Raw genomic sequence first — 24,335 nt, 5'->3', positions numbered from 1 at the left:
AAGGAGAACTTCCTCTTTCAAAGAAAGCATCTTATTTGTATACATTGCTGAGCTGGAAGGCGCAGAACTTTTGAGTCTCCGTGAGGAAAGGTCCTTCATTGCAATCAGATTTAACTCAACGCTCCTTTCTTTTTCTTTCTCTTTTCTTTATTTTCCGGGAGTGAACAGTCAAAAATAAATGTTTCAACAGATCTCGCGGTGCTATTCGAGATTCCCAATTAAAAAAAAAAAAATGATGCAAACGAGCCTGTGCGTTCTGGGCTTTGGGGCTGGGATTGCAGCGGTCGAAGCACAGTGAAAGCAGCCAAGGGCGGGGCTCTGGCAAGTTCCCCTTCCAACTTCCCCCACCCTTCTTTTCCAACCTCTGTACTGCCCTTAGCTTGATTCCAGCCTTTGCTGCAGCTGCTCTCCAGCCGTTTGCAGGATTCAAACTACAGAAGCTGTTCCCAAGATGGTGATCCGTGTGTATATTGCATCTTCCTCTGGCTCCATGGCGGTAAGGAAGGTGGGAAGCCCACCTTTGTTATTTTTCTACACATCAGTCTCCTGCTGCCCCAGAACCCTTGAATTGCAGAAGTTAGTCTGGCAGCTTCTCCTTCGGCAGACACAGGCACTTCCCACCCAACCCCCTGTCTTCCCTTTTCTTCTCTTTGTTGCATCGGTTTCATTTTTCCATGGAATTTAGCTTTATTTGCCTTACGACGTTAGGGCCACATTTCTTCTTTGAAGTAAAAAGAAAGCTTCGGAGTTTTGGTAAATGGGAGATGGTGGTATAGGGTTTTTAGGGTTAGGTGAAGAAATCAAGTCACACACTTGTAAGAATGGGACATTTCACATATGTGTTCTTAGTATGGAGTCAAGAGACAAGGGTTCACATCTGTAAGGGATGTAAAACATGGTCTTACTGATGATGATGAAGTGGAGGCCTACTAAGGCACTGTGATTATATTTCACAGAGACCCCTATAAACAAAGAGTTATATTTTGCCAATGTGTAAGAGAGAGTTATTTAACTTCGGCCTAAAGACTCTGTTAGAACTGGGCAGGATGGGAGACATCAGGAACAATGATAATTTTTTTTTTTAAACAATGTGACAAGGGATGTGTTTTTTCCTTCCATACGTTCCCTTATTTTGACTTTTTCTTTTCTTTCAAAAGATATTACTTCGAATAGTTTCTAAATGCTTCAAATATATTGAGAACTGGAAAGAGAACTAACAAGTGGCTTCTTTTGTTGTTGCAGACCCCAGTGACCGCTTCTTCAATTGATAGGACATCCCCCCTCTCATTCATGTGCTCTTAATTTAGAATCACAATTTTCAACAGCTGTGGGGAGCAATAGGCTAAACCAGGGGAAAGCTGAGTGTATATGCATGGTAAATAAAAGTGTCTGTTTCACAATTCGCAAAAAGCAGATTTTTTTTTTTTTCTTTTTGGGCTCAGGATATGCATTTGGGATGTAGAATGTACAAACCCCCTCTCTCTTCTGAGCTTTAGAGCAGCAGCAACAAAAAAAAAAGTCCATATTTTTTGTTTTTATGTATTTTTGTTTTGTTTACCCCCAAGAGGATTTGGAATAGAACTGAAAGTTGTGCGAAATCACAAGAACTTTGAACCTTCAACGTGTCTGGCAACTATATGTGGGTGTATTTAGACAGTTTTGAAATAGAATACTTAAGGTTATATTTTGGAGTAAGTTTAGGTTGAAAACAAAAAGAAAACTTCTTATATTGTCTTTGAACTTCATTTTATGAGCTTCTTGCCTTATTATTTTCCATATATATTAATTGTGATATTTGAAATAATGTTTGAGCTGCTCAGAGTCTCAAGTCCAATACAATAATTGTAAAATTTAGAAGATCAGCTTAATACCTTTAGTTAAATCCCAAATTAGGTTGAACAGATCAGGAAGTTAGTTTTGATGATTTCACTGGATAACATGCAGTTTCAATACTGCTGATTTATTCTTTGCTTTCTTGCTCTTCTACCCCTTCCTAAAAGGCAGATTCAACAAGAAACTCCTTTAAGAATTTCTGTTCAAGTAGAAACAACTGTACCTCTTTCTTTGTTAAGACTTAAGTTTCTTATGGCCTTGAAAATGACTACTGTCTCCTACTATGTCCTTTTCCAGATTCCATTGTTGAAGACTATGCAAATAAGAAGTATTTATGCTTTTTGTGTTTTGTTTCAATTATTTTTCTTATGGATAATTATAGATTTGTCTGTTGTTGCAGTAATTATAGTTCTTGTAAACCTGTTATCAAAAGTCTACTGCATATTGCCAAAATAAATTTTTGTTTTATTATAATCTTATAGTACTTTTAAATAATATTAAAACAGTGTAAAATTAGTAAGCTTCAGAAGAGTTATTTTATAACATAAATGGGGACTCTTCAGTTTGCAATACTAAGGTCTTTCCTTTAAGAATGCTGTGACGTTGTATTTTAACATATGATTTAGAAATTTTGAGGCAAACATCCTAACAGGAACCCAGCAATTGCACAAAGTGAGATGCTTCTATAAGTGACTAAGTATAGTTCTCTGAAGAACGTTTAAAGGAAAGCTTTTGGTTTTGGATTGTGAAATCTTTGTTTTCTTACTCCTGTTAGTGATTTTAATAAAATTACCAACACTAGATGTTTTATCAGGTAAGGGAGGATCTATGATAATTACAACTTGGTGTGACCTTAACTCAAGAGTACCTATCCTTCACAGTCCAATTAAAAAAAGGTTTCAAACTTGTATTCAACTCTGCCCCAATTACAGAGGTGTAGTCCTTGCTTCTCAAAAGTTTAGAAATGAAAGTGAGTATGTTGGTTTTTATACCATTATAAAATGACATGAAGTTTCTTGATAATAGTCATAATAGTGATAGTAAGTATGAACACTTAAGTGTGTCAGATACTATCTCATTTTTTCTTGGCAATTTCTAGTCTTATGAATTACATCCTATGATTATCTGTGTTTTTAGGGTAAGGAAATATAGGTTCAGAGAGGTTAAACAACTTTCTCAAGATCATACAACTAGTAAGCCACAGAGCTTGAATCTAATACAAGCTGTTTGAATCCAAATGATACATGTTTAAAGAAATACATCCTCCAAGTGATGGGTGACAGCTAGGAGGCATGCAGATATAAATGTGAACAGGGAGTAAGTCCTGTAAGTGGAATTGCTTGGGCATATACAATCAGGGGGATAGAAAAATGAGGATCTAGTATAAAGGAGGGATAGTATGAATGTCAATAAGTGTGCTAAATTTACTTAAGGCCAGAGATATAGAGAAGATGCACATTTGGAATTGGTCTCCTATAGGAAAAGGATGAAATTCAGGTCTTAATACTGTTTTTTAAATTTTTTAAGTAAAAACCATTTAGCAAGAATTCAACTCCCAAGTTGTTTGTCTATAGGAAGTGATTTCTGCCTGCTCAGAACTGCTTATGCATATTTTGACTTACTGTAACACAATAGTATATGCCATGCCATGTTTTTTTTTTTTCTTGAAATTTTACTGTCCTATAAATTTGCATTTAATGGAAGAGGAATAGTAAGCACAGAGCTTATAATAAACTTAATGAATTTCAATAACTTATAACAAAAATCAACCTTGGCCTTTGATCAGGATCTCTAGAGTGATAATAACATGGAGAATTATAACTGACTTAAGAGTTTTCTTCCCATACTTTTCCTCAGGTCCATAATTATCTCCATTTCAGGGTCTCTATGTGTTTTATTTTATTTTATTACTTTATTATTTTTTTTTGCAGCCCCAGAGGGGCATCTATGCATTTTAGATGTAATTAGTATAGAAATTTTAAGATTGAGTAGATAGATTGTGGTAAATTTCTGAGGGTATTATTTATGGACTAACTTTTGTAAAATGATCTCTTTTGTTTTACTGTTAAAACAAGCTAGTTATAGCTTAGATTGTCTGTATAGTAAATGAATTCTACATAATTTTCCTCTGTGGCATTATTCTGTGTTTGAGTTATAAAAGCTAGTGATTGCCAAAGCATTAATCACTAGGCAGTATTTTCTTCATTTGGATAATATGGACATAAAACAACAAGCCACGGTTCTTCATCTGTATGATTCTCAAGTATTCTCAATAATAATTGCATTATGTGAAAGAGTATTTGCTGCTCTTTTTTTCATGGAAAGGCATTTGAAGTATAGCAGTGTGTATATGTCAATCCTAAACTTCCAGTTTACCCCCCACCACACAAACTTCCTCACTGTAACCATAAGTTCATTCTCTAAGTCTGTTTCTATTTTGCAAATAAGTTCATTTGTATCATTTTTTTAAGATTCCACGTATAAGTGATGATATTTATCTCTCTTTGTCTGACTTACTTCACTTAGTATAATCCCCAAGTCCATCCATATTACTGCAAATGGCATTATTTCATTCTTTTTAATGGCTGAGTAATATTCAATCGTATATATGTACCACATCTTCTTTATCCATTCATCTTTTGATGGATATTTAGGTTGCCTCCATTTCTTGGCTATTGTAAACAGTACTGCAAAGAACACTGGGGTGCATGTATCCTTTTGAGCTATGGTTTTCTCTGGATATATACCCAAGAGTGGGATTGCTGTATCATATAGTGGCTCTATTTTTAGTTTTTTAAGGAACTGCTGTGTTGTTCTCCATAGTGACTGTATCAATTTACATTCCCACCACCAGTGTAGGAGGGTTCCCTTCTCTCCACAGCTTCTCCAACATTTATTATTTGTAGACTTTTTAATGATGGCCATTCTGACAGGTGTGACGTGATACCTCACTGTAGTTTTGATTTGCATTTCTCTAATAGTGATTTGAATATCTTTTCATGTGACTCTTGGCCATCTGTATGTCTTGTTCGGAGAAATGTCTCTTTAGGTCTTCTGCCCATTTTTGATTGTGTTGTTTTTTTTTTTTTTTTTTTTTTTTTTTTTGATACTGAGCTGCATGAACTGTTTGTAAATTTTGGAGACTAATCCCTTGTCAGTTGCATTGTTTGTAAATATTTTCTACCATTCCGAAGGTTGTCTTTTCATTTTGTTTGTGGTTTACTTTGCTGTGAAAATCTTAATTAGGTCCCATCTGTTTTTTTGTTTTTATTTCTATTACTCTGAAAGATAGATCAAAAATTGATCTTGCTGTGATTTGTCAGAGTGTTCTGCCTATGTTTTCCTCTAAGAATTTTATAGTATCTAGTCTTATATTTGGGTCTTTAATTCATTTTGAGTTTACTTTTGTTTATGGTATTTAAGAATGTTTTCATTTCATTTTTCTAACATGTAACTGTTCAGTTTTCCAAGCACTATTTATTGAAGAAACCATCTTTTATCCATTTTATAGTCTTGTCTTCTTTGTCGTAGAAACATTGGACATAGGTTCATGAGTTTATTTCTGGGCTTTCTATTTTGTTCCATTGATGTACATTTCTGTTTTGTGCCATTACCATACTGTTCTGATGACTGTAGCTTTCTAGTATAACCTAAAGTTAGGAAACCTGATTCTCCAGTTCTGTTGTCTTTTTCAAGATTTCTTTTTTTAGTTTTGGATCTTCTGTCTCTTCATACAAGTTTTAAGATTGTCTGTTCTAGCTCTGTGAAAAATGTCATTCATACTTTGATAGGGATTGCATTGAATCTGTAGATCACTTTGGGTAGTATAGTCATTTTGAAAATATGATCCTTCCAGTACAAAAACATGATATATCTTTCCATCTTTCTGTGTAGTCTTCAATTTCTTTCATCTTATAGTTTTCAGAGAACAGGTCTTTTGTCTCCTTAGGTAAGTGTCAGTTCAGTTCAGTCACTCAGTTGTATTAGTATATTCCTGGTATATTATTTTTTTGATGCAATGGTAAATAGGAGTTTGCTTAATTTCTTTTTCTGATCTTTCATTGTTAGTGTATAGAAATGCAACACATTTCTGTGTATTTTGTATCCTGCAACTTTACTGAATTCATTCATGAGCTCTAGTAGTTTTCTGGTAGCATCTTTAGGATTTTCTACATATAGTATCATGTCATATGCAAGCAGTGACAGCTTTATTTCTTTTTCTTCTCTGGTAACCATGGGTAGGACTTCCAAAACTCTGTTGAATAAATATGACAAGAGTGGGCATCCTTGTCTTGTTCTTGATCTTAGAGGAAATGCTTTCAACTTTCCACTATTGAGTATGATGGTAGCTGTGGATTTGTCATATATGGCCACTGCTCTTTGTATTTATAAATAGAACATTAATTTGAAATATGCTGTGGTCTTTGTCATAGCTGCCAAGGTTTGTTTAAATGCTGCGTAAAGATATTCATAAGCTATTTGGAAGAGCAAAATTAGAAATTTAATGACATGGCCATTTGGACATGCTTTCTGGATACCCTGAACCATGGGAAATGGCAGCTCTCATGAGGCAAATGCAGGAACAATCTAAAGATTGGCGCCTTTAGATTGATGTCCTATATTTAGTGGCTGGTTTCCTTAACATCACAGCAGCAATGGCAAAACCTTTGGAATAATTTTGTCCAATTTAAGGAGGCTCAGGAAACACACTTACCAATGATCATGACTCTTGGATTCTTGAAATTCAAATGGTAGTAGGAAAGAATGCATTGCAGAAGTTTAGTAAAAATTTCATAATATGGTAGGAGAAAAGGATAAAATAAATTTATTTTTAGCTCAAATACTATTCTGTCAAGGAAAGGGCTTTGATTAATAAACCTTAAGGTCGACCCTCCCCCCAGTGGCTCAGTGGTAAAGAATCCACCTGCAATGCAGGAGATGCAGGAGACATGGGTTTAATCCCTGGGTCAGGAGAGATACCCTGGAGGAGGGCATGGTAGCCCACTCCAGTATTCTTGCCTGAAAAATCCTATGGACAGAGGAGCTTGGAAGGCTACAGTCCATGAGGTCTCTAAGAGTCAGACAGGACTAAAGTGACTGAGCACAGCATGGCACCCCCTGGGTTGTGCTGGAAAAGAAAAATAAATTGAAGCCCTAGACATAATCAAGTCAAATGTTCTAATTTTCTGTAGTTAATCTTTAAATTGTTTTCCAAGATATATATTGTGCTGTGAAGCATACATTTTACAGGAATATTTTCTGTGTTAGGTGAATTATCAAGGATAAATGTGTTTCATTTCTTACTGATAAAATTAAACAGAATCTGTTGATGACTATATGACCATCTGTTTGCTTTCAGTTCTGTTGTACTTTGCAGCCTACCAGGAAGCCTTCTAAACCCAGTATTTAATTACTTCCTTCAATGCAGACCAAGATTAAACAAACATACATTTAGAAAGAGGACACAACTCATTTATGATGACTATTTTTATTAGTATGAGAGCAAAGCTGACTTTTCACACTTGGCCAATAGAGAAGAATTCTAAGCAAAGGGATTGTTTTCTGGCTCAGTCCTTCACATTTTAGCTTTATTGGTTTGTTGGAAGTGTTTCCCATTGCCAGAACATCAGGCAAAAGTTAAGTATAAGTTTAAAAATATCACCACAAATTTATAAACTATATGTTTAAAAGTATTCAGTAGTGCTGCTAGATTTTTGTTTCATTACTTTTCATTAACCTGGCTAATCAGGATTTGACTCTAGTAATAGTAAAGCCTAACATTTATTTATGCATTGTGTATGTCAGGTGCAGTGCCCAGTGTTTTACATACTTCATTTCAATTAGTTTAATCCTTGTGATAACATTGTGAGGTAAATACTAGTATTAGATCTATTTCACGTGATTGACGGGGATATTTCTAAGACCCAGAAACTAGGTACATTGGTCAAGATCAAAGAGTTACAAATGGTAGAACTAGGATTAGAACTCAGGTTGTTCTGAGTAAACACTGTGTTATTTGTACTCTCTCTTGCTGGATAGATACTGAACAGAAATTATGTCAAAGTACATTAAAATCTTGTCATGTGATTGGGAACATATAACTGCCATTTAATAACCATAAGATGCCTGAAAAGTAGGCAAAAGACCAGATGATGCCTAACTAGGCAAATGTGTCATCTATAATCTGCATATGAGAGTTAGGTGCGAGTGGGGAAGATAGGTTAGTAGCAACATTTTCATATATAATTTAGTTCTTTTTTTTTTCTTGAATAAAATTGCTTATCTAAGGACATTTTTTAAATAGCATTTGTGACATGTATTGAACTTTTATGACTTTTGATTCTTTTTAATATAATTAAAATGTGGCTTGTAATGATTCTATAAATCTAAATTCATCAAGAAAGCAGTACTTCTGTGACTTGTAAACTCTGGTTCTGAACTCTAGTCTTTGAGTTCTGTCCCTTTGGCTTAGTCTTTTCTGGAGATGAGACCCTGTCACAGAGTTGGAGTACAGCCAAACATTTTTGCTGAGGGGATTTCCAGCAGTGACTCTAGACAAAAAGAACTTCACCTTTTTAAAACCAGAGAATAGTCTTAGTTGAGCTACAACACTAGGAAATTTTGTTTATTTCACTACCACTCAGCGAATTGTTTCACCATAAGTGCAGCATATTTCTCAACACTGAAATTATGACAGTATATATATATATATATATATATATATATATATATATATATATATATATAATAGTGGCTTTATTATTTAAGAAATCATTCTATCCAGTGTGATTTAGAAGGAAGATGAGCATAGACAAGTACTTAATATGTTACAAATATGATAACACATCTCATTTTTAATTTTAATTTCTCTTGTAAATAATTTATCAGCTTTAGTTGATAATAGTAAGAACTATCACTCATTTGGCACTTAAAATATGCCAGGCATAGTGGTAAGAACTTTAGATGCATTGTGTCAGTTAATTCTTATGACGATTCAGTGGAATCAGTATTCCCATTATGCTCATTTTTTCCTTCCCTTTTCCCCTTTTTTTATTGAGATAGAGTTGATTTACAATATTATAAATATCGGGTATACAACTAGTGATTCACATTTTTTAAAGGTTGTGCTCCATTTATATTTAATGCAAAATATTGTATATATTCTTTGTGCTGTACAATATATACTTGTAGCTTATATATTTTATACATAGTAGTAGTTGTACCTCTTAATTCTCTATTATTATGACATTTTTAAGAAGAGGAAACGGACTTAGAGAGCTAACAATGTTAGAGAAGTAGCAAACACCCTTCAGATCTGTCTGATTCCAGAGCTCACAATTTTAATGCTTATGTTATTCTGCCTAATGATTGTTATTTATTAATTATCCAGTATGAATGTAGCTCTGAAACTAGTTTAAAAGTCATTGTAAAAATGCTTTTCTTCTGAACTTGGAAAATCACGAAAAATACTTCTTAATTAATTGGTCTATAGCAGTACCAAGAATAATTCTAGTTGCCTGTTACATCATGTTAACAACTTAGAATTCTTTAGAGTGGAAATTTAAAGTCATAAAAGCTTATTTGTGTATGATTAGTTAGAATGCAGAACATGTACTTTTACCCCAATATAAGAAAATTAACTTGTGTAAGACAGTCTAACTAAAAGTAGATTAAAACATATTGTTTTGGGGAAAGAATTTTAAGCTTTTAGCTAGAGAATGTAGTTTTAGGGTGAGGTATGCCTGATGCCTGGGTAATTTGATTAGGTCACTAAAGCTTCCATTGCTTCTCATCACCCTCACAAGTGGAATATTAATAACATAAAATTAAGAGTGTTATGGAAGAAAACTTCTGCAAGTAATTGTCATTGGAAATCTGTTACTAAATATTGTGTAATCTGATCTCACACTTTCAGAATCTTAAGCATAATTGGTCTTGCTCATCAACTAAATATTTTGAACTCAAAAAGCTGTGGTTGTGGTGAAACTGTTTCAATGAGTTTCTGCTTAAATTTTTAGAAATAAAGGTCTTGAATTTAAATATTCTGAGCAATATTGAGAGAACACTCGGGATGGTGGTGGTGATATAGCAAATTGGTCAGGCAACGAGACAAATATCTGGTGAGTTTTAAAGGGAATGGGATGGGGAGGGAGGTGGGAGGGTGGGATCGGGATGGGGAACACATGTAAATCCATGGCTGATTCATGTCAATGTATGGCAAAAACCACTGCAATATTGTAAAGTAATTAGCCTCCAACTAATAAAAATAAAGGAAAAAAAATTAAAGCGGAACAATGAAAAAAAATAAGCGGGGGGGATATGTAGGAAGTGTGGCAAGATCCATAATAAGGCTGATTCTATACCAGACTTTGGAATTTATGTGATTAAAAAAAAAAGTTGTTGGAAGGAAAATCTAAAAATATTATAGGAGAATGTGACTAAACATTTTTTTCCAGTTGCATTAGGACTTATTATTACATTCTGAAGTTGAAATTGAAGAATAATTTTGGTTTGGTATGTGTTTGTATCCCTTTTATTTTATGGTTATGATCAGTCTCTGTGTGGGGTCTTAAGAGAGGAGTATGTATATATCTCCCTTGATATTTAGTCTGACTCTACCAAAAAGATGACCTTAGAACTAAAGCTATACATTCCAGGGATTCCTTACACTACCCAAATATCAGGGTCTGTGTAGGGGAAGTCCCATTAGTCATATAGCATGTATATAATTTTAAAATTCAGTGACTCTAGATTTCATGAAAAGTTGATGCTTTGAAATACAAAACATCTAGCACAATATTATCTAAATAATTTATGTCTGGATACTTAAGTAGAGTAACTATAAATCAGTATCTAATTACTTTTTGAAAATCATTTGGTACAGAGATATATTTTATTTTTTCATTGTATAAAGTAGTGGGATAGAGGACTATTGGAATTGTACTTTCAGGCTAATATATAGATCTAGAGATATAGTGCATAAACATCTTATTTCTTGGAATATATAGAGAACATCTAAACTGGGCTAATGCTACAACAATTAGATACCATATTGTGCAACAGCTCATGTTAAGAGATTCTGGGGGAAGAAAAGTGCAAAACCTGAACTTTTGGGTTGTCCACATATTTCTCCAATAAACAATTATAAGGAAAAGTACACAATCTCCTAATGAGTGAGATAGTGTGTTAGTCACCAAGTCATTTCTGACTTTTTGTGACCCCATGGACTGTAGTCCAACAGCCTCCTCTGTTGTAGTCCATGGAATTCTGCAGGCAAGAATACTGGAGTGCATAGCCATTCCATTCTCCAGGGGATCTTCCCAACCCAGGGATTGAACCCGGGTCTCCTGCATTGCAGGTAGATTCTTTACTGTCTGTGACACCAGGGAAGTCCAATGAGCGAGATAATTATGACCTAATTCCATACCCACATTTGCAAAAAGTACCACCTTTTAATGTCCTTATACGACTTCATGAAAATATTTGAAGTTGGAATGGTAGACGTTAATTTATATGTCTGTGTTGTTTTAATAAAAATGTATAGCAATTTTCATTTCATATGATTAGTCATGAGCTCTTATTATATGTAAAAGCATATAATAATAAAGACAGATGCTTGTTGTTGTATATAATAGCATTAAACTTTTTTAAAAAAAAACATTTTCCCAAACTATATAGAGATTGTATCTACCATAGTAATTGTTTTAAAGTCACGTGAGCCAAAATAAGTGAGGCAGTCTGGAGATGTTGATTTCTGAGACTACATAATATGGTCTGCAAATAAGGAGTTGTATGTGATGTGAGGGCTCAAAGGCAGAAGTCCTTGCTCGAAAGTTGGCATGCTATCTCACAGGAATCAACATTCTACTTCCCAACAAATGTCCCAAAATACTTTGTCTACTCTTTCTAGTGACCCTGTCTTGATCTTCTTGAATAACTATTCTGAAAACAACAATAGTTTATTAGCTCAATTCAAGCTTTATTCAATTTTCCTGTCGTTACATTAGAGAAGGGTGTGGAAAGTAGATCTTAGGTATAGTTTGCACTTTCTTCTTATATTTGAATGTTTTTTCACAGGCATGATTTTCATGATTATTATACAGTTCTGTTTAAAGCCAGATGTAGCAGTGATGAAAAGTTAAAGATTTGTGGTAGAACTGCCTATCAGTTACCTTGGAATACTGGAACAAATCATGCTAAGCCCCCTTTTCATTATCTGAAAAATACTTTTTAGAGTTCTTAATAATCCCTTCACTTTGGGATCCTGGCCTTGATCTTTTGTGTAAACAATCATGTCTTACAAAAATCTGAGGTGTATTTATATGTATTTATAAAACCCCAATCATCTTATATTTGCTTTCCCTTCCTGTTCTCCTTGGTCCTTTTTTTTTTCTTTCTTTCTAAAGGGTTATAGGACTTCCAGCAGTATGGTTTAATGTTTGGTTCAGGGTTCTACATATCAATGTCCTGTATTTAGGTAGGGTTTAGTTCATGCCAACTGCTATGTTAAATTTGATAAGGATCGTCTCTTGAGCCAGACTGCCTAGGGAGGGGGCTATCCAATGTTTGCCATTGGTCAAGCTTATAGCAGAAAGGCTCAATGCTGAAATGATCAATATTTCTCTTTTGCTTCCACCAACTCATTAGATAAAGATAATTTTAGCTCCTCCTTCCCCCTTCCAACATATTTTTAACTCTTCCCACCACAAACATTTGAACCCCATCAAAAATGGTTGCACCAATTACCAAAATTAATAAGCATCAAAATCCAGTTGGGCCTTGTTGTTCTTGGGGATAAAATTTCTCTTAGTACCAGATTGGTCTTAAAATAGCATTATGGGGAATTCCCTGGTTTCCCAGTGGTTAGGACTTCACGCTTCTACTACAGGGTGCATGGGTTTGGTCCCTGGTCAGGGAACAAGGATCCTGCAGGCCATATGTCATATAAAAAATAGTATTATGACTTTCAAATTTTTGTAACAATGCTTTAGTGTACTAAAACAACTATATCTTGATAGAAAGGGCATAATAAAAGTTAACCTATTTTTTTTTTTTTTGACTGATATCACTTGTTATTAAGAAACCTGGAGTAGAACACTGAAAATTCCTTCTTCATTGTGGAAATAAATGGCTTTCAGTCTTTCCCATTTTTCTCAGCATCAAACATACTAAAAATAAAATATTAAAAGCATCTGCGTAGAAGGGATCATAAGAAGTCATCCAGTCCATACACATAAGGACTGCCTGTGAATTGTCCCAGAAGGATCATAATCAATTTTCCCTTAGTAAAGTCTCCAAAGAAGGAATATATAACTTCCCTTGATAAAATGTTATTCCTTGTTGTCCTAGACTTTGGGACTAAGATTGTGGAAATCTGGGTAACTGATGGTTATTTTTTACCTCTTTTTGTGCAGTGAAGAGAAAGATTAGTTTCTTGAAGTCATGGAAGCAAAAAAAGAAAAGCTCTCTACAATACATAGAGATCCACTTGTTATCAATTCAACACATATTTCCTGAATACCTGCTGATAAAACATTCAGCTCTGTGAGGGAAAAGGTGTTTGTTCTGAAAGAATTTATAGTCTGCCTTGTTTTGGAAAGCTTAAAATAGGTCTAGTGGCTTTTCTTCCCCCTCTTCTCTTCAGTCCCTCTTTTTTAGGAAGCCCTCTGGGCATTGTTCATGCCTATAGATTAGTACACACTTAAGATCATGCTATAAAAGAATATTCCCATATATTGGTTATTTTGTGAGACTTGTGATTTATTGAATTTATGCTAAACTCTAAACAGCCTCAGAGTAAAACATTTCATGAAAAAATAAACTTATTAAGGTGAGTAATTCCTAAAGTCCAAGTATTGGACATTGTTCATTTATAAAAGTTTATGGTGTTACTAATGAAAAAATATGGCATGGCTAATGTAAGACAGTTGCTCATAGTAGACTCTTATAATCCTTGGTATTTCTGTGGAGTCAGTTGTAACTTTTTTCATTTCTAATTTTATTAATTTGTTTCATCTCCTTTTTTTTTTCTTTGATGAATCTGGCTAAAGGTTTATCAATTTTGTTTATCTTTCCAAAGAACTAGCTTTTAGTTTCATTGATCTTTGCAACTGTTTTCTTTGTCTCTATTTCATTTATTTCTGCTCTGATCTTTATGATTTCTTTCCTTCTACTAACTTTAGGTTTCATTTGTTCTTCTTTCTCTAGTTGTTTTAGGTGTAAGTTAGGTTGTTTATCTGAGGTTTTTCTTGTTTATTCTTTTTTTAAAATTAATTTATTTTTTATAATTGCTTTACAATATTGTTTTGGTTTCTGCCATACATCAAGATGAATCAACCATAGGTATACATATGGCCCCTCCCTCTTGGACCTCCCATTCACTGCCCACCCCATCCCACTCCTCTGGTTTGTTACAGAGCCCTGGTTTGAGTTCCCTGAGTCATACAGAAAGTTCCCATTGGCTATCTATTTTACATATGGTAGTGTATATGTTTCCATGTTACTCTCTGAATTTGTCCCACCCTCTCCTTCCTCCTCCACCCCCATGACTATAAGTCTGTTCTCTATGTCTATGGCTCCAGTGCTGGCCTACAAATAGGTTCATCAGTACCATTTATCTAGATTCCACATATACACTTAAATATATGATATTTGTTTTCCTCTTTCTGACTTACTTCACTCTGTATAATAGGCTCTAGGTTCATCCACTTTGTTAGAAGTGACTCAAATATGTTCCCTTTTATGGCTGAGGGGTGTATATTCCATTGTATATATGTACTGCAGCATCTTTACCCATTCATCTGTTGATAGACATCTAAGTTGCTTCATGTCCTAACTATTGTAAATAGTGCTGCAGTGAACATTGGGATACATGTGACTTTTTCAATTTTGGTTTCCTCAAGGTATATGCCTAGTAGGGGGACTGCTGGGTTATTTGGTAGTTTTACTCTTAGTTTTTTATCGAATCTCCATTCTGTCTTCTATAGTAGCTATATCAGTTCACATTCCCACCAACAATGAAAGAGGTTCCCATTTCTCCACACCCTCTAGCATTTATTTTTTTGTTGATTTTTTTCATGATGGCCATTCTGACCAGTGTGTGCTGATATTTTATGGTAGTTTTCATTTGCATTTATTTAATAATGAGTGATTTGAGCATCTTTTCATGTGTTTATTAACCATCTCTACATCTTCTTACTTCTTTTGCCCACTTTTTGATTGGGTTCTTTGTTTTTCTGGCATTGAGTTGTAAGAGTGGCTTTTATATTTTGGAAATCAATCCTTTGTCAGTTGTTTCATTTGCTCTTATTTTCTCACATTCTGAGATTTGTCTTTTTCACTTTGTTTATACTTTCCTTTGCTGTACAAGAGCTTTTAAGTTTAATTAGGTCCAATTTGTTTATTTTTGTCTTTATTTCCATTATTCTCAGAGGTGGGTCATAAAGAATCTTGCTGTGATTTATGTCATACACTGTTCTGCCTTTGTTTTCCTCTACCAGTTTTATAGTTTTTGGTCTTACATTTAGGTCTTTGATCCATTTTGAGTTTGTCTTTGTGTATACCATTAGGAAGTGTTCTAATTTCATTCTTTTGCACATAGCTGTCCAGTTTTCCCAGTTTCACTTACTGAAGAGACTGTCTTTCCCTTATTGTATATTCTTGCCTCCTTTGTCATATAGGTGCCCATAGGCATGTGGATAGAAATCTCTGGGCTTTCTATCTTGTTCCATTTGTCTATATTTCTGTTTTTGTGCCAGTACTGTACTGTCTTGATAATTGTAGCTTTGTAGTATAGTCTGAAGTCAAGAAGGTGGATTCCTCCAGCTTCATTCTTCCTTTTCAAGATTGTTTGGGTGTTTGGGGTCTTTTGTGTTTCCATTTGAATTGTGAATTTTTTTGTTCTAGTTCTGTGAAAAATGACATTGGTTATTTGAAAGGCATTGCACTGAATCTGTAGTTTATATTTGGTAGTAGTCATTTTCACAATATTAATTCTTCCAACCCAGAAACACGGATTATCTCTCTATCTGTTTATGTTGTCTTTGATTTCTTTCATGAGCGTCTTATAGTTTTCTGTATACAACTCTTTTGTCTCCTTAGGTAGGTTTATTCCTAGGTATTTTATTCTTTTTGTTGCAATGGCATTGATTCCTTAATTTCTCTTTCTGATTTCTTTTGTTAGTATATAAGAATGCAAGTGATTTCTGTGTATTTATTTTGTATCCTGTGACTTTACTAAATTCACTCACTAGCTCTAGTAATTCTCTGATAGTATCATTAGGGTTTTCTATGTATTGTTTCATGTCATCTGCAAACAAGTGAGAGTTTTATTTCTTCTTTTCCAATCTAGAATCCTTTCATTACTTTTTCTTCTCTGATTGCCATAGCTGGCCCCTCCAAAACTATGTTGAATAATAGTAGGAAGAGTGGGTGCTTTTATCTTCTTCCTGATTTTAAGGGAATGCTTTCACTTTTTCACCATTGAGAAAAATGTTTGCTCTGGGTTTTATATAGGGCCTTTATTATGTTGAGGTAGGTTCCTCTGTGCCAGTTTTTTGAGGAGTTTTCATCATAAATGGGTGCTGAATTTTGTCAAAAGCTTTTTCTGCATCTGTTGAGATGATCATATGGTTTTTATCTTTCAATTTGTTAATACGGTGTATCACATTCAGTCATGTCTGACTCTTTGAGACCCCATGGACTGCAGCACGCCAGGCTTCCCTGTCCATCACCAATTCCCAGAGTCTACTCAAACTCATGTCCATCACGTCGGTGATGTCATCTAACCATCTCATCCTCTGTCATCCCCTTCTCCTTCTGCCTTCAATCTTTCCCAGTATCAGGGTCTTTTCCAATGAGTTGGTTCTTCGCACCAGGTGGCCAAAGTATTGGAGTTTCAGCTTCAGCATCAGTCGTTCCAATGAATATTCAGAATTGATTTCCTTTAGGATTGACTGGTTGAATTTTCTTGCAGTCCGAGGGACCCTCACGAGTCTTCTCCAATGCCACAGTTCAAAACCATCAATTCTTCGGCTCTCAGCTTTCTTTATAGTCCAACTCTCACATCCATATATGACTACTGGAAAAATCATAGCTTTGACTAGAAGGACCTTTGTTGGTAAAGTAATGTCTCTGCTTTTTAATAGGCTGTCTAGGTTGGTCATAGCTTTTCTTCCAAGGAAACATTGATTGATTGTGTATATTGCAGAATCCTTTTATCCCAGGAATAAGCTTGACTTGATCATGATATATGGTCTTCTTAATGTGCTGTTTAATTTTGTTGGCTAGAATTTTGTTGAGGATTATTGTATATGTGTTCATCAGAGATATTGGCTTGTAATTTTCCTTTTTGTGTGATGTCTTTGGTTTTGGTATCAGGGTGACAGTGGCCTTGTAGAGTGAGTTTGGAAATGTTTCTTCATCTGCAATTTAAAAAAATAGTTTCAGAAGAATATGCATTAACTCTTCTCTAAATGATAGAATTCAGCTGTGAAGCCATCTGGCTCTGGGCTTTTGTATTTGGGAGATTTTTTTATCACAATTCTTATTCCATTGCTTGTATTTGGCTTATTCATGATTTCTGTTTCTTCCTAGTTCAGTTTTGGAAGGTTGAATTTTTCTAGGAATCTGTCCATTTCTTCCAGGTTGTCCATTTTGCATTTAGTTGCTCATGATAGTCTTTTATGATTCTTTGTATATCTGCATTGTCTGTTGTAACCACTCCATTTTCATTTCTTTCTTTCTTTTTTTGTTCATTTGATTCTTCTTCCATTTTTTTCTTGATGAGTCTGGCTAATGGTTTGTCAATTTTATCTTCTCAAAGAATCAGCTTTTAGTTTTATTAATGTTTACTATTGTTTCCTTCATTTCTTTTTCATTTATTACTGATCTGATCTTCATGATTTCTTTCTTCCTACTAACTTTGGATTTTTGTTGTTATTGTTGTTGTTCTTTTTCCAGTTGCTTTAAATGTAAAGGTAGGTTTTCTATTCGATGTTTTTCTTGTTTCTTGAAGTAGGATTGTCTTGCTATGAATGTCCCTCTTAGAACTGCTTTGCTGCATCCTAAAGGTTTTGGGTCATCGTGTTTTTGTTGTCACTTGTTTCTAGGAATGTTTTCCAATTCCTTTTTATTTCTTCAGTATCCTGTTCATTATTTAGAAACATATTGTTTAATCTCCATGTGACTGCTTTTAAAAGTTTTTTTTTTTTTTTTTTCCCCTGTAATTGATACCTAGTCACAGCATCATGGTCAGAAAAGATACTTGAGATGATTTCAATTTTCTTACATTTACTGAGGCTTAATTTGTGGCCCAGAATGTGGTCTGTCTTGGAGAATGTTCCATGTACACTTGAGAAGAAAATGTATTCATCTGCATTTGGATGGAATGTCATGAAGATATCAATTAGATTCATCTGCTCTAATGTGTCATTTTAGGCTTATGTTTTCTTATTAATTTTGTTTTGATGATCTGTCCATTGGTGCAAGTGAGGTGTTAAAATCCCCTAATATTATTGTGTTGCTGTCAATTTTCCCTTTTTTGTCTGTTAATTTTTGCTTTATGTATTGAGGTGCTTGCATGTAGGATGCATAAATAATTACAATTGTTATATTCTCTTCTTGGATCTCTTGATCATTGTGTACCATCTGTCTTTATTTCTTACAATATTCTTTATTGTAAGATCTACATTGCCTGATATGAGAATTTCCACTCTGGCTTCTTTTTGACTTCCATTTGGATGGAATGTATTTTTCCATCCTTTTACTTTCAGTCTGTATGTGTCTCTAGGTCTAAAGTGGGTCTCTTGTAGACAGCATATATATGAGTCTTGTTTTTGTATCCATTCAACCAGTCTGTGTCTTTTGGTAAGAGTGTGTAATCCATTTACATTTAATGTAATTGTGTGTGTGTGTGTGTGTGTGTGTGTGTGTGTGTGTGTGTGTATGAAGGCAATGGCAACCCACTCCAGTACTCTTGCCTGGAAAATCCCATGGACGGAGGAGCCTCGCAGGCTGCAATCCATGGGGTCACAAAGAGTTGGACACGACTGAGTGACTTCACTTTCACTTTTCACTTTCATGCATTGGAGAAGGGGATGGCAACCCACTCCAGTGTTCTTGCCTGGAGAATACCAGGGACGGTGGAGCCTGGTGGGCTGCCGTCTATGGGGCCACACAGACTTGGACACAACTGAAGCGACTTAGCAGCAGTAGCAGCAGCATCTATATCTATATCTATAACTATTCGTATTGGCATCTTCTTAATTGTTTTGGTTTTGTTTTTTAGGTCTTTTCCTTCTCTTGTCCCATTCATGTTTCCTGCAAAGCTCATTTGTTGGTGCTAAATACTCTTAATTTTTGCTTGTCTATAAAGCTCTTGATTTCTCCATGCGATTTTTGAATAGGATCCTTGCCGAGTAATCTTGGTTGTAGATTTTCCCCTTTCAGTACGTTAAATATATCCTGCCATTCCCTACTGGCCTGCAGAGTTTCTGCTGGAAGATCAGCTGTTAAGCGTATGGAGTTTCCCCTGTATGTTATTTGTTGTTTTTCCCTTGCTGCATTTGATATTCTCTCTTTGTATTTAATCTTTTTAGTTTTATTAGCATGTGTCTCAGCATGTTTCTCCTTAGGTTTATCCTGTATGGGATGCTCTGTGCTTCTTGGACTTGATTGACTCTTTCCTTTCCCATGTTGGGGAAATTTTCAAATATAATCTCTTCAAAAATTTTCTCAGACCCTTTCTTTTTCTCTTATTCTTCTGGGCCCTCTATAATTCAAATATTGGTGTGTTTAGTATTGTTTCAGAGATCTCTGAGACTATCTTCAATTCTTTTCATTCATTTTCCTTTATTCACTCTTCAGCAATTATTTCCACCATTCTATCTTCCAGCTCACTTATCTGTTCTTCTGCATCAGTTTTTCTGCTGTTGATTCCTTCTAGAGTGTTTTTAACTTTTAGTAATTGTTTTGTCTATTTGTTTATTCTTTCTTTTTTCTAGATTCTTGTTAAATGTCTTAATTGATTCTTATATTTCCTCCATTTTATTTTCAAAGTTTTGGATCATTTTTTACTATCATTATTCAGAATTATTTTTCACATAGTTTGCCTATTTCCTCTTCTTCATAAGATCTTGTGAATTTCTACCTTGTTTAATTTTTCTTTTGTGTAATATTTGTTTAATATTTCTCTGTCTTTTCATTTTTTTCCAACTAAGTGTGTTTGAGGTCTTTTTCTTCTAGGCTTTATGGTTATATGGCTTCATCCTTTCAGTTTCTGCTCTCAGTGGGTAAAGTTGGTCCAGTGGTTTATGTAGGCTTCTTCTTGGGAGTGATTTGTGCCTGCATTCTGGTGGGAGGAGGCAAGTTTTTTTTTTTTTTTTTCCTCTCTGTTGGGTAGGATTCTGTCAGGTGGTTGGTTTTGGGGTGTTTGTTAGTATACTGTCTACTGATGATTAGGTTTATGTTTTTGTTTTGCTTGTTGTTTGGGTGAGGTGTCCTGTACTGGATGCTGCTGGCAGTTGGTGATACCAGGTCTTGTATATAGGTGGAGACCTTTGTGGGAGTTCTCACTAATTAATACTCCCTGAGGTTAGAAGTTCTCTGGCAGTCTAGGGTCCTGAACTCAGTGCTCCCACTCCAAAGGTTCAGGTCATATCTCTCTCTGGGGACTGAGATTCCACAAATTGTTTGTTATAGAATTAAAGTCGATGAAACAGACACACAACACACATAAACAAAATAACAAGAAGCAAAAGATGAACCGAAGCAAATGGTAAATTTAAAATCTAGTACTAACAAAAACAGTGGAATACACTAGCACACATGCTGTGCTGTGCTTAGTTTCTCAGTTGTGTCTGATACTTTGTGACCCCATGGTGTGTAGCCTGCCAGGCTCCTTTGTCCATGGAGATTCTTCAGGCCAGAATACTGGAATGGGTAGCCTTTCCCTTCTCCAGGGGATCTTCCCAAACCAGGGATCAAACTGAGGTCTCCCACATTGTAGGCAGATTCTTTACCTTCTGAGCCTCCAGGGAAGCCCAAGAATACAGGAGTGGGTAGCCTATCCCTTCTCCAGGATCTTTCCTGACCTAGGAATTGAACCGGGGTCTCCTGCCTTGCAGGCGGATTCTGCGCCAGCTGACACAGACATACACAGACACAAACAAAACCACAACATTCCAAAGAAAAGAAAGTACAAGAATGTGACTTGAGAAGCAAAGAAAAGCAAACATTTTATCAACCAATTAAAAACAGAACTAACTAAAATGCAAACCAGGAAACAAAACAAAAGCAGAGTGCCAACTGGGGAATTAAGCAAAGAAAACAAATTAATATGTTGAAAAAGAGAAATAAAAGTAAGAAAATAAAAGTAAAAGAATTTAGAAAAGCAATGTTAAAGAGAAGTGTATAGAAAGATTTATATATATTAAAGAATAACTATAGCAGGAAAAGAATAACAAGAAAAACAAACAAAAAAAAAAAAAAAAAGAAAGAAAAAACCCCACAGAACTGCAAAAGGCCAACATAGAGGTAGCAGTAAATAAAGGAAGTAAAAAGGTTGGTTAAAAAAGTAAAGTTCCAAAAGATTAAATAGTTAATAGTAATAATGAAATCAATAGCCTCAGCAACAGAGGAAAAGAAAAATAATAATAATAATAATAACGCAGAACCAAGTACAGAAAAATTCAAAAAAGAATGATAATATATGTTTTTCTTAGATTTCAGCTGTCAACATCGTGTCACTCATTGTGAGTCACAGTCCACCTTTGCCTCCCTAGGATGCTCTCCAATACTGGGCTGGTCTCTTGACCTGCTATGGGGACAGATCAGACTCTAATCTGACCCTTCCCCTGCATATTGTTGCCTCCAATGTCCACAGCTGCCAGAGCTAGTGAGTTATCTGTTGTGGGAGCTCTCATTGTCCTTTTATATATTCCATAGACACAGAGTCTGCCTAGTTTCTCGTATGGTTTTAACCTGTAGCTTGTACAACTGATGGGAAGGTTTTGGTTCTTCTTCCTCAGCTACACTGCCCCTGGGGTTCAATTGTGGTTTTATTTCCACCTCTGAATGTGGGTCATCCACAGGAGTTTGCTCTTGAGGCTGCCCTGGAAGACTTGGTCTGCCCCAATGAGGACTGGGTGTGGAGGTGGTGCAGCTGCTTAGATCACAGGGACCCTTACAATACCAGATATGCAGGAGATATGGTGCTCTTGGGTTTTTTTTTCCTAGCCTCTGGCAACTCTTGCCCAGTGAAGATTGAGCGTAGAAGTGGTGCATTTGCTTCTATTGCAGGGACCCTGGGTGGCACCAAGTGTGTAGGGATGCTGGCCGTCTCAGCCAATTTCAAGAGCTATGGTACTATTACAGTCTTTTTCTAGCCTCTGGCAGTTGGCATTCAAAAGGCCTTTGTGGCTAGTCCTTTTCTGTTACCTGGTATGTCAAGCACTTAAAGGGCCCACCTGGCTCAGGTCCTTCTCTGTTGCTTGGAGCGTCAGGCAATTAACGCCCTCCCACCCCCCCAACCCTAGGTTCGGGAACTTCTGTATTGCTCAGCATGTTAGACACTTGGAGGGCCACCCTCTCTGGGGTCTTTCTCTATTGATCAGTGCTGACATGTGGGGTGATAGAGGCTATAGTGATGGCTCCACCCCCTGTGCATGATTCAGCATTATTGCCTTATGTCTATGGATGCTCTGATTTCTTCCAACTCATTCCCCACCATGATCTCCTCCCTCACGTCCCCTAGGGCCTTCTTCCCAAAGTCAACAACAGACCTCACTCTGGGATTGCTCTCCAATCCCTATGCTTGAGCTCCCAGCCCCCACATGTTCCAGGGGATTTACATCCCTGTCCAGGGTTCATAGAGCTGTGGCAAGGATTGTCTGTGTGGTTCTCATTCCATTCAGACTGTCACAGATCAACTGATGCACTCTCCCGCAGCTTCAAATGCTTCTCCAGGTTCCCAGACAATTGCCCCAATGTGGGGATCTGACCTGCTTCAATTTCCTCATGCCCTGGGTGCAGGTCTAGTCCTGACTAGCTCACTCTCCTCTTTTTCATCTCCTTCCTTTGTCCTACTGAGTTTTTCATGGATCTATATATTCTTTTCAAGTGGTCAGGGACTTCTACCCACTTGGAGCTGGTATTCTGTGAGACCTTCTGTGTCTGAAGATGTATTCCTAATGCATCTGTGGAGACAGATGTACTCCATATCCACCTACTCTTCCACCATCTTGTCCTCTCTTCTTTTCTTGTTTTGTGAGGTAAGATTGTAGTGCTATAAACTTCCCTCTTAGAAGTGCTTTTTGTAGATTACCATGTCCATGGGTTGGAAGAACCAATACTGTCAAAATGACTATACTACCCAAGGCAACCTACAAAGACAATGAAATCCCTATCAAATTACCAATGGAATTTTTCATAGAACTAGAACAAAAAACCCTAAAAATTTGTATGGAGACACAAATGACCTGGCATAACCAAAGCAATCTTGAGAAAGAAAACAGATGGAGGAATCAGGCTCCCTGATATCACAGTGAACTACAGATCTACAGTCATCAAAACAATGTGGTACTGGCAAAAAAAAGACATATAGATCAATGGAACAGGATAGAAAACTCATAAATAAGCCCATGTACCTATGATCAATTTATCTATGGCAAAGAAGGCATGACTATACAATGTTGGAAAGAGTGTCTTTAACAAATGGTGCTGGGAAAACTGGACAGCTACATGTAAGAAAAAAGAAATTAAATTACTGTTTAATTCCATACATAACAATAAGCTTGAAATAGATTAAAGACCTCAATATGAGCCCAGACACTGTAAAACTCCTAGAGGAAACCATAGGCAGAACACTCTGTGACAAGAATCACAGCAATATATTTTTCAATCCATTTCTCAGAATAATAGAAATAAAAAACAAACAAGTGGGACCTACTTAATCTCAAAAGCTTTTGCACAGCAAAGGAAACAATAAACAAAACAAAAAGACAACCCACAGATTGGGAGAGAATATTTGCAAATGATGTGAGTGACCAATAAAGGATTGGTCTCCAAAATTTACAGACATCTTATGATGCTTAACAGTGTGAAAACAAACAACCCACCTAAAAAACGGGCAGAAGACCTAGATAGACATTTCTCCAAAGAAGACCTCCAGATGGCCAATAGGCACATGAAAATATGTTCAATGTTGCTAATTATTAGAGAAATGCAAATCAAAACTACAATGAGCTATCACCTCACAGCAGGCAGAATAGCTATCATCAGAAAATCTACAATACATAAATCTACAATAAATGCTGGAGAGGGTGTGGAGAGAAGGGGGCCCTTCTATTTTGTTGGTGGGAATGTAAATTGGTATAGCCAATACACATGGAAATTCCTTAAAAACCTAAAAATAGAGCTACCATATGACCCTGAAATCCCACTCCTGGACATATATCTGGAAAAAGAAAATGATACAAATAGATACATGCACTCCAGTGTTCATT

General features: G+C 35.8%; 1 protein-coding gene across 1 annotated transcript in view; it reads left to right on the top strand.

The window, feature by feature from the left end:
* Positions 1–250: 250 nt before the first annotated feature.
* Positions 251–24,335, top strand: part of SH3BGRL (SH3 domain binding glutamate rich protein like) — a 98,426-nt gene continuing 74,341 nt past the window's right edge. Inside the window, exon 1 of the mRNA XM_061136221.1 lies at positions 251–496. Coding sequence (XP_060992204.1) covers positions 452–496 — 45 coding nt within the window. The 5' untranslated portion in view covers positions 251–451. The remainder of the gene's footprint in view (positions 497–24,335) is intronic.

This window comes from Dama dama, chromosome X (assembly GCF_033118175.1).
Source record: "Dama dama isolate Ldn47 chromosome X, ASM3311817v1, whole genome shotgun sequence".
Classification (NCBI taxonomy): Eukaryota; Metazoa; Chordata; class Mammalia; order Artiodactyla; family Cervidae; genus Dama; species Dama dama.
This window is presented reverse-complemented; position numbering and strand designations above follow the sequence as displayed.